Here is a 14,042-nt window from a genome sequence, read left to right as displayed (position 1 = left end):
TCCTAACTGAAAACCCTTCCCCTTGGTGGGGAAGAAGGAACAGCAGGCAGCAGGGGAGCCAGATAGCAGTGCCTGCTCCTCTCTCCCTGCTGTAACACTGCCTTCCTCAGGCTGAGGGCTTAGTCAGCCTCCCTCTGCCCCTCCTTACTCTGAACACAGCTGTAAGCACCTCCTTTTATGAGCATGGGGACAGCATGTTATTTTCCCAAGTCTCAGATCATCCTAAGGTTTATTCCCTCCAAAATCGAGGGAAAAATATTGTTTAAAGCTGCGCACCAGGGTCCCAGCCTGTTTTCTCTGCTGATCCCAACCCCCATCCCACTCAGCCACCCTCAGACACTCATCCCCCTCCAGTCTCACTTGGAGGCTCTGCCACCCTTTCTCCCTTGTTCTACCCCCCACCCTCTACTCCCTGACAGTCCCCAAAGACAGTAATTTGCACTCTTTGCCCTGGCAGAGACCCTCTCTGCTCATACTTCTGTCAGCCCTAGATCCCCACTCCAAACATCACTTCTGGCCCCCTCCACTCCTCTGACCCCAAAAGGAGGCAGCATGCTGGGGGTGGGGCTCAGCCTCTTTATTAGGCAGCAGGAAAGGAGGTGACCCAGCTCTGATGGGAGGGGGAGGACATCGGGAGGCCTCATGGAACAGCTCCAACTCGTGGGAGACCAGAGCTAGGCAGTCGCTGGAGAAGGGGCAAAGCAGGCACCACCCAGCCTTCCTGCTTAGGACAGAGCATGCGTGGGCTGCACCATCACTCCTCCTCATCTTCTTCTTCTAAAGGTGGCCGATTCCGTTTGAAGAAGCCGAGCTGGGGGTGCACAGGAACATGAACAGGGTGTAAAGATGATATTTAGACCCCAGAGCAGCAGTGGAGGATATATCCTAGAAACCAGCCAGCGGTAAGGTCCTCGCCCTGGACCAGCAGAGAATACAAACCCCACCATCAAATGGAAACCATTCCCCATTTAGAGATAATGCCTGTAACAAAAATCTTTTTTAGTGTTTTGTTTTTTCTTCCCTGAATTTTTCTTAAATATTGATGATTATGTCTTTATGTGACTCAAGCTCATGTAGTATGTATTTGATTATTATAAGTCTAATGTGCGGTTTTGCCTAAAAGCACCATGGCTTCCCAGAGCCTGGACACCTGAGCGAGTTTGAGAACCGCCCACATGTTCTTCAGGTGCTGAGTTGGGAGTGACCCACCAGGGCCTCAGAAGGAGCAGGAAGCAAGGTCTGGATCAGATCTGGGTCTCCCACCTCAGTCAGGGGAAGGACAGAACAGGGAGGAGGTGAACTTTGTCCTTCTCAGTGGCCACTGAATTCCTAAAGGCAGGACTCATTCCCTGGTACTCCTGCTCTCAGGGGGAAATGGGTCTAAAGGCCTTAGAGTTTCAGGTGCCACCTCTCCCAGGCACTGTGCCCCGGAAAAGGTCCTCTGGTGAATGACACTCTGATAGGAGATGTAGATCAGAGACAGGTCACCCACTTGGGTCACCATCTCTTTCTGCCTCCCTGTGAGACTGCCCACCCACAGACCCCACCCTCCCTTCATTCCTCACCTTCCACATGGCCAGGACCAGGAGTGTGAGCAGCAGCAGGCCGCCCAGCACACCTACCAACACCCACCAGATTGGAATGTCCCTCTCCTCCAGGACCTGAAGCAGCTGCGTCTGCACCTGAGGGGAGACCCGCGCATCTCCTCGGTCATGGTGACACTTGCCTTTCCCAAAGACTCAAACTTGCGGGCTGGTGACCCCCAACCAAGCCACCTACCTGTCCCATCTCTCAGACCTGGGGAGGCCCCGCCCCCATCCTGCTGGGCACAAACACGTAGGTAGACCAATGGGAGACCTGCAGGACTCATTTCTGCCACCATCCTTCCACACTCACCAGAGCTTCCCCACTGGGCAGGCTGAGGGCGGGCACGGCGTAGGGAAGAGAGGAGACGTTGAACCAAGCGTGCGACTGCAGCACAAACTGATCCAGGGGCCTCTGGATAGGGTGGGGGTGAAAGCCATTTACACGAGGTCTATTGGTTGCAAGAGTCCCAGCCACAGACTCCCGTCTCGCCTAATCCCGTCCCCTCCAAAGTCCAGAGTAAATCTTTCCCTCACTCTCTTCCCCCTCCCCGAAGCCCCGCCCCCAGCACACTTGGGCCCCGCCTTCAGGAGGCCCCGCCCACCCGCACCCAGGCCCACCTGGCGCAGGCTGGGTAACCACAGGAAGGCCAGCACCGTGACCATGGCCCGCTGCCCACGCGTCATCTCCTGCAGCTCACACTGCACCACAGTACAGGGCGCCGAATCGCAGCTCTGAGGGGATGCGTCATCAGTCCCCAGCCCCTCCTGACCCATCACCCCCCCTCATCACAGGACCCAAGACAGAGGCGTCTGGGGGTCAGGAAGCTGGGGCCTGGCTTCCCCCTCCGGAAGGGCCTCAGATTCAAGCTTTGGACGTTATCTCTAAATGTGATTACTCACACAGTCCCCGAGATGCAGGGAGAAGGCAGGAAGAAGTGAATGAATCATATAGCGTTCAATACCCAGAATTTTTACAACCCTGCTTTGGCATTTACTCATTTTCTTTAATGCGCTGGAAATCTTAAATTCAAGTGGCCCCCGCCCCAGACACAAGGCCAGCACAATTCTTCATATTCTTGTCGAGGACTCTGTGGGACCAAGGTGGCCCACTTGAGGCCCACATCACACCAGCTGCCCCTCTCCCTCCCTGCCTCTGCCTCATCCCCTCTGTCTCTGGGCTCCAGGGAGGCCCCAGCTGGAGACCACAGAGACTGCTCACCACCAGAATTGAATCCTGAAGCCTGGAGGGCTGCTTCTTCTCTGACAGGAATGCCTGTCTGCGATCCCGCTTATGATGGGCCGGGTAAAGAGGGGAAGGGCTGGGGGTGGGCAGCCCCCAGTCCAGCTGGGGAGGAAAAGAGGCCTTCAGGTCCTGAGCTCTGTCCATCTCCCTGCCCTCCCCGAGGGGTCCCGGTTGATGGGCTGCGGACTCACCCACAGCTCTTTCTTCCACCCAGGCTCTCACCTTGAGGGGATTGGGAGAAGGCTCTGGGGAGCACTGAAGGCCTCCCTGGGGCTGTATATCAAGGATGTAGAGCAGGTCAGAGGGCTGGGACTGGCCAGGGAGGCCAAGGAGAAGGCGGAGGCCACTTACAGTACCAGGACCATTGTTGTGGAGCTGGTGGGGTGGTGGTGGCAGAAAGTTAGGTGGCTCAGGACCTAGACTAACTCCTGGGACCCTCCCACCCCAGCCTGAGGCCCGGAGGCTCCTCCCTACCTCATAGGTGTGCTCCACTTTGGGGCCCCAGCTGTCTGAGCTGTTCTCCTTGTTGCTTTCTTCTGCTACCACCACCAGGGAGGCTGGAAAGGAGTTCCTGCCAGGGCCCGAGAACCCCAGAGTGAGCTGGATCCCTTGACTTGCCTGTGGGGGTTCACCCAGGATCCCCTGAACCTTCAGGCTCTGCCTGCCATCTCCCTTATCCATCCCTGGCCTCTCACCCTCTCAGCTCCACATGAGCCTTTGCACGGACTGGCACATCCAGCACCACAGTCTCACTGTTTGGATTCTGGCTGTTCTTGCTGTAGGGGAATGGATGAGGAGAAACAGGTCAGGGATGCCAGCCCAGTGAACATCAGGACTCTCTGGGGCAGGGCCAGAATTTCAGAGGGCTCAGGAAGAGCTAGCTCCACAAGCAGCAAGCCACACTAAAGTCAGACCTGGAAAAGAACTTCCTCTAGGGCTCCAAGACTCAGAAACAATTTCTGAGGAAGAAAAGGAACAGGACAGTCTAAGGAGTGGGCATCCCAGATGACCCTTATGTATGGAGGGCATCTGAAGTGTCTCTACATTGGGATCGGACAGGGGAGGGGAGTGGTCCCCAGTCTAGTACCTCTTGATCTGCAGCCGGAAGGACACCTGCTCCCCAGCCTCTTCCAGGTTCCCCACACTCACCAACATCGTGATTCCTATCTGAGAGACAGGAGGGCCAAAGTCACTGCCCAAATGCCCACTGTGGGTGGTCCTGCTCTGAATGTGGCCTTCAGTCCTCATCCTTCAAGGGTACCCTCATTCATCTCCATTTTGCTTAGAAGCCCATTCAAAGGAGTTACTCACCCAAGAACATACATCTAGGGAGTAGAAGGACCAGGAGTCCAGCCCAGAGCCATCTGACTGCAAACCTAACCCCTAAAATATAGCTGCCTGTGAACCCCTGGTAGAGGAGACCCAGCACCCAGGACATGGTGGTCTCACCTGGGCATTCCTCTTCATGGGGTTGCCCAGCTCACAAAGCACCACCTTGGTCTCATTCTCCTTCTTCTGGTTACAGATGAGCCTCTCAAAGTCCTTTGAGGTGGCAGTCCCAAGAAAGAAGGTGGTCACAGAGCATCCCATATATATTTAAGCTCCCTTGGAAAGTCAGGGAAGGGAGGATGCCAGGGAGAGGAGGGGAGTTTCTCAGTGAGGGATTTTAAAGGACTGTCACATTCCTCTTTATGTATTATTGTAGCACTTTATTCTTTTCAATGATTTTTAAAAAAATAAAACCCACAAAACATTACATGGAATATAAGCCCATTGTTTTAAATTACATCAATAAAATAAACATATCCTTATGTAAAAGTCAATGTTGAGAAAAAAGACTGGAAGGAAGTTCACTGAATGTTAACATTCATTTCCTGAGCCATTCTTGGTTTGGGGTTTATAACAGAGTTCTTGAATTTTGTGCCATTAGCAAGTACTGCTCTCCCAAATTAAAAGGAAAAAAAAATCACAGCTTTTAAAGGAAAGCATAAAAGTGGGAGCTCTCAGGTGGGAGATGAGAATCAAGGCTCCTGCTCCTTCCAGGCCCCCCGACAACACCCCGGGGGTGGCACACTCACCTTGTTGTTGCTGAGGGCCTGCATGTAGTGGGCACCTGGGGGCAGGTGCACGGCCAGCTCAGCCTCGTAGGCTCCCTCACCCTTGTTGGCTGCATCCATCTGCAGCTCCAGCACATTATCGGCTCCGATTAGGAGTGGGGAGCCCGTCCTATTGGGAGAAAGGAGTAAACCCCAGGGTCTGAGAGGAGGGGACAGGTTGAGGACAGAGGATCAGGACCCAGGTGGGGAGTGGGTATCATCAGGGCAGATGGGGCCAGAGTCGGGGAGTGTGGGAGGTCTCCATACACATTGGCAGTGAGCTGAAGCTGTGGCACACACAGGTCATCTTCCCCACAGTCCAGGATGATGCGGGTCTAGAGGGGGCACATCAGGTGTGTGGGTAAGTTTGGGGGTTACTTCAGGGCTTAGGGAACTAGAAGGTCTGGGAAGGAAAAGGAGAAGCATCAGGGTTTATATCAACGTTTAGAGGTGACATCAATATTCGGGATTTAGATGAGGGTTTGGGGATATTGAGATTTTGGAGGTTTCATTAGGGTTCAGAGTAATATCAGATTGGAGGTGACATCTAGGTTTTGGGGTTCATATTATGATTTGGACACTATCCCTAACTCTGACTTTCTGGCAGGGGATCCTGCACCTCTCTTGCCTGCACCCACCCACCCGTACCTGTTTCTGGACGTGGGTGTCTCCATGCAGCACGGAAACAGGCACTATTCCATCCATCTCGGGCTGCAGGGACATATTGAAGCTGAGCATGATGGGGCTCAGCTTGTCCCGGAAGTCAGCCTCATCCTAGGGAGGGGGCAAGAGTCAGGCCATCTTGCTACCAAGCACCCTACCATGTGTGTCTCATTGGCCATCCCCTGCAGCGCCCAGCCTAAGCCAGGGCTGGATGAACAGGTTCTGCACACCCTGCCCTGCCCTGCCCATCCCCAGCCTGGGCGTACTCGGAGGAAGGCTGTAATGTTTTGGCAGATGGTGCTGCTCCTCTCGCCCAGATCCAGATGCAGGATAGTGCTCGCCTGTTGAGAGGCCAGTAGTAGCACCCGCCGGCCCTGGCGGGGCTTCTGCCGGTCCAGCTGCAGCTCGGCATTTAGGCCTGGCAGGGCAAGTAGGGAGGGCCAGGGTCTCCTTGGCCAGCTCCCAGGGGGAGCCAGGCCCATCTCCCTCCTGTCCCCATCAGGCTACTCACGCAGCTTCTTGGGAATGTTGTGCCCCGTGGCTCCCACACATATATCGATGTTAAAGCTGCAAAGACGTGAGAGGGGATGAGGGGCTAGGGCCCCTCAACTGAGGTCCCAAGTCCTGCCTGGCACATGCCCTCCATCTCCTCACCAGCTCACTCGTGTCTTGGTCTGGGGCAGGTCACAATTCTTTACAGCAGGATTCAGCGAATCTTGCACCAGCAGCTGGACAACGACTCTCACAACTGGCTGAGCTCTGGTGGGATGAGGGAGGCTTGCCACTGTGACCCTTCCTGGCCTAGTCTCCTCTGATGGTGTGGGTCCTCCCCTCCCCTGCCCCTGGAGCCAGGGCTCACCTGTACACAACAACCTTGTTGGCCCCGTAAGCTCCTACCAGCAGGTCTATAGACATTGGTGGGGAGGGAAGAGGTGTCAGAATTGTTCATTAGCGAGGGCATTGGGGTCCTCATCTCATTTTCCCAGGGGTTCCCCACCCTACCTCCCCCACTGTAAGTCTGATCTGGCCTCCCCTGTCATCCCAGCCCCACAGACAAGTCAGAGCTGTCAGTCGGGCACCAGGTCAGGCACGGGCCCCTGGCTGTGTCTCTCAGCATCTTCAGCTAATACCCAAGGGCCTTCCCTGTCTAGCTGGAGGCAGTCCAGGGGCACCTGGGTATCCATTGTCATCGATGTCTGTGGCACCTCGAAGGGAGAAGCCAAAGCCAGAGACTGTAGGAAAGGGGCTGTCCAGGACCTGGGAGGGGTGTGAGTTAAGCCCTTCACTCTGACCCAGGAACACCAACACTTGGCCCCGACCGTTGGGACCACCATAGGGGGCAGCCACTGCAACATCTGGAAGGAGCAACAGAAAGGGAGTGGCTGCTTGTTATCCAGTCTCTCCAGATGGTCCTGTGAAACTTTCCTGAGCTCCTTCCCTGGGCAGACCCCAGGGAGACCAGGAGAGGAATGCAAAAGTCCGGGTCAAGAAGGCAGTGGCCCTGCCTCCAGGAGTTTACAATTGGGTAGGAGGGACACTCATCAAGTCAGCTTATTAGAAAAACAGTAACAGCTCTCACTATCTGTTGAGGAAAATAGATTGACATAATCTCATTTAATCCTGAAAATCAGGCATTATTCTTCTCATTTTAGAAGAGAAAATGGAATCCCAGAAGATTAAGTAACAAAGACCTATTAAATACTGGCCTCCTCTTCCCCTGGGGTCTTCACTCTATTCCACTCCCACCATGCAAACCCAGAGCCACACCAAGGGCTTGTCATCACTAATAACTTTTCAGATCCCTCTTGAAAATATATGAATCATCATAATCTTATTAATTTGTAAGAATTCTTTGCATGTGATAGGAATTAATATCTTTGATACAATCTTGTAACTGTCTTTCCTTTGTTTTCTGACTTTACGGTATGTTTTCCGTGCAGTTTTTTCTTTTCAAAATCTTTATTGATGTTTCTGATCGAGTTACATAGAATTCATCCAAACAGACCACTCAGATCAGTCTCGTCCACAGGCCCTGGGCCTCTACTGGCTCCTGATCTTTGGCTTCCTCATCTCTTCACTTATTTTCTGACCATCGGATCACTTTTGCCATATCCTCAGCCATCTTGCCCCCATTGCCAGTCCTGAGCAAGCCTAGCCAGACCCCACCATATTGGACACTACGAATTTCTGACCTCCAGCTTTCACCAGAGACCTTGGTGCTGCCCAGCAGTCCCTCAGGGTTTTCTTGCTCAGCATCTATTTCAAGCCTTCTCCATTCAGTCAAGTTCCCAGGTCCCCACTTCCTTCACAAAGAGAAGCAGCCCAACACTTGTACTATAACTCCACACCGACTTTTTCCCCCTTTCCGCATGACCCTGGACTAGGTGTTCCTTCTCTACCCTGCCACTGGGCTGAGCATCCCATCTCCACATCCTCCAGGCATTACAGGGACCCTCCTCCAGCTCACTCTGCTCTCCCTGCCCCATTACCCTACAAGATAATTTTCCTCCACATTCAACCTACTCCATATTCTTTGAAATTAAAATAATCTTCCCTTGACCTTCATGTCCTTTCAGAAATCATCTTTTCTCATTTTCCTTTCACAGACTGGTTGGAAGAGCTGTCTACCCTGGCTGTTATCAATTCCTCACCTCCATTCATACCTTGCCCCATGGCATTCTGGCTTTGGTCCCTACCCAGCCCTAAATCAGTTCTTGTCACTGTCACCCATGACCTCTTTCTTGCTAAAGCCCACGGATGCTTCTCCAGACCCATCTAACTAACTTTCAGCAGCATCTGGAGCCACTGATCCAGCTTCTTCCTGCTTAAAGCACTCTTCCTTTGAGTTCTGGATCATCAGATCTCCCGGTTTCCTTCCTACCTCTCTGAACATTCCTCTGTCTCCTTTCCAGACTCATTTTCTGTGGAAGTCCGCTAAATGCTCTTGCTCCCCAGGGCTCTGTCCTGGGCCTCTTCACAATTCACAAGCTCCCAGGACCTCATCCACTCTCCCCAAGCCCCTGTCTCCCACTCAGATCCCTCTGCTGGAAGTGGGGGAAGGAAGCTACATACAGCTGTTCTCTGGACTTGTCTGCCTAATGCTCCTAAGTCCTTTAATATCACACAGGCCCCGAGCTGAACTGCTGATCTCCCCCACCCCATCTCACCCCTTCCAGACCTGCTGCATGGCCTGAGCTCCAGGCAGTGGAGGGAACCATCACCCATCTAACTCCTCTTTCTCTTAGCCCTACATCCAGTCATCCATCAAATCTTAATAATCTAAGTAATAAATATCTTGAAATCACTGTCATCTCCAACTCCACTGCCAAAATCTACATCCAGGTAGTCACCATCTCTTGCCTAGACTAAAGCAAACAAATCCTAATTGGTCTCCTTTAACTGTCTCCTGCTGCAAACCCTTCCTGGTGCCTGCTGCCCTCAAGGTCAAATCCATGGTCTTTTTTGTGGCTGTTAACCCCTCTGCAGCAAGTGGGGCTCCTTTCTTCCCTTACCATTGTAGCCATCACGGTTGAGGTCGCCCAGAGGTGCGATAGCCGAGCCAAATCGCCCGTAGAGCTGTGTGCCAGTCAGCAGAAGGCTGGGACCACCCAGAACACGGGAGCCTCGAGACTGCAGGAACAAGTAAACGCGCCCCACCTCGGCCAGCTTGCGGTCAGCACGGTTCTCCATGTACAGTGGTGCACCCACCAAGAGGTCATGCTTCCTGCAGGCCCAGCGGGCAGTTATGTGGGGGTAGGCTAGAGATATGTCGCAGACCAGGAGTAAATCCTCACCCTCCCGCTCCCACCTGGGTGGTCATGTGGGAGTGAGGGTTAGGAAAGGAGAAGACCAAGGGCAGTCGAGGCCTCTGGTAACTGGGGACCCAGCTGGGTAGGGGTGGGGCATCTGGCTCCTCACCCGTCCCCGTTGACATCAGTGACGGCCACTGAGTGCCCGAAATATGAAGCCATCTGCAGGAAGACGGGGTGCACCTTAATTTCTGCTCCAGGACTTGTCACCCTCTCTTAGACTTCACCCTTACCATGTCTCGTGGAACATTCTAGGGTCTCAACCCCCCAGCATCGGCCACCCGCACCAGGACCTGGCCCCCACCTGCTCTCCGTGCAGTTGGTGCAGCCTCTGGTAATAGGAGCCCAAAATTTCCACCTGCGGGGACAATACACAGGAGCGTGTCACTTTTAACCACAGGGCAGAAGAACAGGAGGTTTAGGGGGATTGTCAGGCTGAAGACTGGCTTCAGGATACTGGGTGGCTGGCAGAGGACACTCACCGCTCCCAGGGTCCATCTCCAGGTAGGGGCACCGAAGACATACTCTGGGGAGAGCCAGACCCAGCGAGTGAGGTCCTTGGAACCTACCCGCCTTCCGCCCACATTCAGCATCCTGGAGAGATTACCGTGGCGGGAGGGGGGAGGTGCTCCTTCCCAGGCCGGGCTCCCCAACTCCCACCCCTAACTAGGTGAATTTCTTGCCTGTAGTGTTGAGATTCCCGTCGAACTCGCCCACAGCCACGGAGTACCCTGAAGACACAGCTCGAATTAGTCTTTCCGGGAGGGCGAAGCAGGGAGGGGGCTGAGCGCGAGGAAAGGGGACTCAGAGACCACCCAGTCCAAACCCTGCAATTATGTAGACGGGAAAATTGAGGCCATCGAGAGGTCAAGATCTGCCCTAGGCCACGTAGCGAATCCAGGGCGGTAAGGTGAGGTGGGGCAGGCATATGGGAGCCGGGCAGTCTGCGGGTTGTGAGGTGGGGGGAGCTGCGGGAGCAGAGGGTGGAGGCAGGCGCCTTAGCGCTGGGGCTGGCCAGGCGGGGTTAGCATGGGGGCGTTCCCACAAGGGCAGGATCTGACCGGCGGTCAACACTTAGAGTGTTGGGAAGCTCCGAAAGGAGTGCCAGGGTTACCCCGGTAGCCATCGTAGTACTCTGGGCGGCTGTCGTCGAAGGTGAGCTGCTGGGTGGGCACGTGCCACAAGAGGGTGCCCTGGCGGTAATTCGAGATGATATCGGCAATTGGAACCCGTGCCAGGAGACCTAGGGCGCGAGGGACAGCGGGTGTTGGGGCCCAGACCCCTGGAGTCTATCCAGGTCGAGAGAAGGGAGGTGAATGGATGGACATGTACCTAAGAAAAAATAGCCGCCAGGAGCTCCAAGCACCAACTCCCCAGCCTGAAAGTAAAGCCCTGGAAGTGAGTGAGAGGGGTTCCTTTCTGGGAGCTGCCCCTACGCCGCTTATGCTCCCTAACTCGCCTGAGTGACTGCGGAGCTGAAGCCGGCTTCGCAATAGCGCTTGTCTCCTAAAGGAGGAAAGGAGGAAGAGTCAGTGAAGGGGAAAACCGAGAAGCCTGCTCTGGAGCCTGGGGCGGGGCGTCGCGTAGCGTTATTGTCATATGGGGCGGGGCCACTGGGTAATACTGAGGCGTGGTCTTAGCGCGGCGGGCGCAGACTGAGCTGGGCCAGTGGGCGATGCCGGATTGAAAGCAGGGCATGCGGGAGCTGTAGGGGCAGGGGGTAAGGATCGTATTAAGTGTGGGGCTAAATGGCCACGAGTGGGAGTAGCCAAAACCAAGAGCGGCGCTCACCAAACTGACTTTTCGAGTAAGCTTGGCTCATGGTGTTGTCCCTGCAGGGCGAGTACTCCGCGCGACCGCTGTTCTGGAGCTGAGCCACGAAGCAGCCACCTACCGGCGTCTTCTCAGCTTCTTCGGTGTTTTCTAGGACGTTCCAATGCTGCCAGGGGGCGCAGGCCTGAAGCAGGGCCACAGGAGAGTGGGGAAAGGGCGGAACCCGGGTTCCCCCCTCCACGTGTCCCTACCCGGGTCTGCTCCCTGAGCCCTGTCCTGTAATAACACCCACCACAATGTTGTCTCTCCAACTAACGACCGACGCCCCCAGTCCTTGCCCGGCCTTGAAGGTCTGTAAAGTTTGGGTGCCAATGGTTCTCGTCTCATCATCTGGAGGGCACGACATGGGGTGGGGCGCTGAAGCCCAGCTATCCACGCTTCCTCCTCCCTCTCTTTCCCTCCTTGCCCAGGACTCACTGAGGTCGAAGACCAGCGGGTTGCATTGGCCGCCCTCGGCCTTCCAGGGGCACAGGAAAACGCCGCCCGTCTTCTCCTGGCTGCGGCCCTCGGCCCTTGGGGCACCCACCACGATGGACACGCTGCGTAAGAAAGCTGGGTGAGCGCAGTGCAGATTCCAGGGTACCCCTAGTCCCAGTGCTCGTGGTGGGAGCACTACCCGGAAGGGCAGGGTGCCCTGGGGGTCACAGAATCATCTGTCCTCGATGAGACTTCACCGACCATCGAGGCCAATATTTTATTTTATGGCCAGTGAAACTGACTCCCAGTGAGAGAAATCACATGCCCACAGTCACCTGGGAAATTAAGGGTAAAGCTGAGGCTTTAACCATTTTTTTTTTTTTTTTGAACACGAAGGGTTTGATATCCCTGCTGAAAGAGACTTCCTAAGCTCTGTACACAATCTACATTCCCCACTCGCCCAACCAAGAACCAGGGGTTTACATACACCCTGTTACATCTGTCTGGAGACTATTAGACTGTTATTAGATCCCTTCCTGAGAGCCAGTTTTAATGGTGAAGAATTAGGGAAGCAGTGGGCACCTCTAAAGTGGGTAGTGGGGTGCTGACATCTGAGGGCTCTAGTAGATCAAATCACAGCTCTGCCATATATAAAATGTGGACAATACCAACCAATCAATGCTGTCAGGAGAAGTAAATGAAATAAATGTATAAGGAACATTCAGCATGGTGCCAGCCAAATAATACATAACAAGTGCTTAAAAATGCAACATATATATATATATGTATTTATTTTATTTTATTTTTTAAGGCATGCGGCATGTTTATTAAGACATTCCCAAAACCAGTATCTGTGGAAAGGAGGTGAAAGAAGCAGGGAGAGGAGAGAGGAGAGAGTCAAGGTGAGATTCAGGCCCAGTGACAGCCACGGGCCAATGGCCTGGGAACTCTGGAGCTAAAAGGACCCTTCAGAACTGTCCTGAGGTAAGAGAGTTGGACACTTATACTTCTTCCCTCCTTCCATACTCCATCAGTCATTGGTCATAGGCCACATTTGGAAGGGGACTTAACTTTGGGGGAGTGGCTCTCTTCGGCAGAGGAAATTCCCCAAGGAGCTAATACTTGAAGGCCATTTGCCATTGCCACTCCCTGAAACTGGACATTAATACCCACCTCAATAAGTAACTAGCTCAGGGTAGTTCCTATAAAGAGGAAGAGCCAGGACTCTGATCTTGGCAGTCTGATTTCACAGCCTGATCAGTCCCAACCATGAATGCTCTATTGCTTCTTCTCAAATATCTATAATTTTGATGGGGATGAAAGGAATGGAGTTGAAAGGCAAGGTTTGCAAGTCAATTTAAGATATGTTCTCCTCTCTGTATTTCTAGGGGATGAGGGTGGAGTGGATCATAACACTGACCCTTGGGGAAAAAATAAGGTATCAACTTTTGCCTTCTCTTTCTTCTCACTGTGCCCAGGTCCCCAGTGGTGCCCCTCGCTGATACCCTCACCTGAGCTGATCCCTCCCCAGTATTCCTAACAAGAACTCAGCAGGAATAGATCCTAGAAATCACTTTGCTCAACCTCTATCACAAATGGGGAACTTGAGACCCACAAAGGCAGTGATGGTGGGGGAGTTCCTCCAGGGCTCACCTCCCATGGCTGTCCTTGAAGAAGTCCAACGAAAACCCAAAGTCGCTGTCATTGGAGCCTGTGTAGACGGTGAGCTGCACTGGGTCCAGGTTCAAGGCCCAGGTTGGAGGGGCAGCACCTGGTCCCAAGAGCAGCTGCACCCACTCCAGAAGCCAGAGGGCACGAAGTGGACACAAAGCTCTGGCCATCTTCCTTCTCCCACAACGTCCTAGGCAGGAATGGATTAGCTCCTTTCAGTTCCACCACAGGAAGTCTTTTCTTATCAAACTGGAACCTACTTGCTGAGCAGTGGGCAGAGTAAAAGGCTATATAGGTCCTGGATCCACATGGTTTCTAGGATTGCCAGGAAGGGGGTGAGGTCGCCCTGGGGGTGGATACTTATGGCTGAAAGCCAACTCCTCCCTTTTCTTGAGAGTAGTTTATCGTCAAGTCCTGGTGACTCTGCCTTTCAACTATGTCTCTTGAATCTTCCCACCTTTTCCACTACCAGCATGCTAGTCTAAGCTACCTTTGCTTTCTACTTGGGGTAGTGCAACCGTGAACCAACTGGTCTGTACACCTCCACTCCAGCCCACAGTTCTGCATCTCCTCCTCCCCTCACACACATCAGCTGTGGCACATTTTGACTTGGTCAGGGGTTGGGGAGGGGGTGAGGAAGCTCCTGCCACTTGATAAGGCCTGAGGCTGCTGTATCCTTTTGGATAAGGCACTTATCCACTTCCTCCTTCCAGGGCCTTGGGCA

At 53.8% G+C, this 14,042-nt stretch overlaps 1 protein-coding gene and 1 long non-coding RNA gene across 2 annotated transcripts; one reads left to right on the top strand and one right to left on the bottom strand.

Annotated features, from left to right (window-relative positions):
• Nucleotides 1–568: 568 nt before the first annotated feature.
• Nucleotides 569–13,818, bottom strand: ITGA2B (integrin subunit alpha 2b). The gene is made up of 30 exons (XM_074343307.1): nucleotides 13,301–13,818; nucleotides 11,648–11,769; nucleotides 11,463–11,560; nucleotides 11,189–11,354; nucleotides 10,857–10,903; nucleotides 10,730–10,775; nucleotides 10,512–10,640; nucleotides 10,081–10,128; nucleotides 9,880–9,923; nucleotides 9,702–9,755; nucleotides 9,507–9,559; nucleotides 9,101–9,312; nucleotides 6,761–6,943; nucleotides 6,448–6,493; nucleotides 6,243–6,347; nucleotides 6,100–6,155; nucleotides 5,855–6,006; nucleotides 5,574–5,699; nucleotides 5,193–5,260; nucleotides 4,908–5,055; nucleotides 4,279–4,371; nucleotides 3,917–3,996; nucleotides 3,525–3,605; nucleotides 3,304–3,400; nucleotides 3,052–3,204; nucleotides 2,806–2,931; nucleotides 2,205–2,318; nucleotides 1,897–1,998; nucleotides 1,566–1,682; nucleotides 569–811 (listed from the first exon to the last, which is right to left on the bottom strand). Exons 1-30 carry the CDS (start codon nucleotides 13,486–13,488, stop codon nucleotides 755–757), a joined length of 3,111 nt encoding a protein of 1,036 aa, XP_074199408.1. The 5' UTR covers nucleotides 13,489–13,818; the 3' UTR covers nucleotides 569–754.
• Nucleotides 11,232–13,440, top strand: LOC123618199 (uncharacterized). Its single transcript, XR_012499585.1, has 4 exons — nucleotides 11,232–11,520; nucleotides 11,641–11,786; nucleotides 12,459–12,631; nucleotides 13,126–13,440. It is a non-coding gene; the product is annotated as an uncharacterized LOC123618199 (long non-coding RNA).
• Nucleotides 13,819–14,042: the final 224 nt, after the last annotated feature.

This window comes from Camelus bactrianus, chromosome 16, assembly GCF_048773025.1.
Source record: "Camelus bactrianus isolate YW-2024 breed Bactrian camel chromosome 16, ASM4877302v1, whole genome shotgun sequence".
Taxonomy (NCBI): Eukaryota; Metazoa; Chordata; class Mammalia; order Artiodactyla; family Camelidae; genus Camelus; species Camelus bactrianus.
The sequence above is the reverse complement of the archived record's forward strand: the minus strand, read 5'-3'. Positions and strand labels throughout refer to the sequence as shown.

Excerpts from the sequence above, each read along its gene's own strand:
- ITGA2B (XM_074343307.1), bottom strand. The coding sequence starts at position 13,488 with ATGGCCAGAGCTTTGTGTCCACTTCGTGCCCTCTGGCTTCTGGAGTGG. Across the intron at positions 10,904-11,188 it reads TTACTCGAAAAGTCAGTTTG|GAGACAAGCGCTATTGCGAA; the intron begins GTGAGCGCCGCT and ends TTCCTCCTTTAG. Across the intron at positions 3,606-3,916 it reads TTCCGGCTGCAGATCAAGAG|CAAGAACAGCCAGAATCCAA; the intron begins GTACTAGACTGG and ends ATTCCCCTACAG.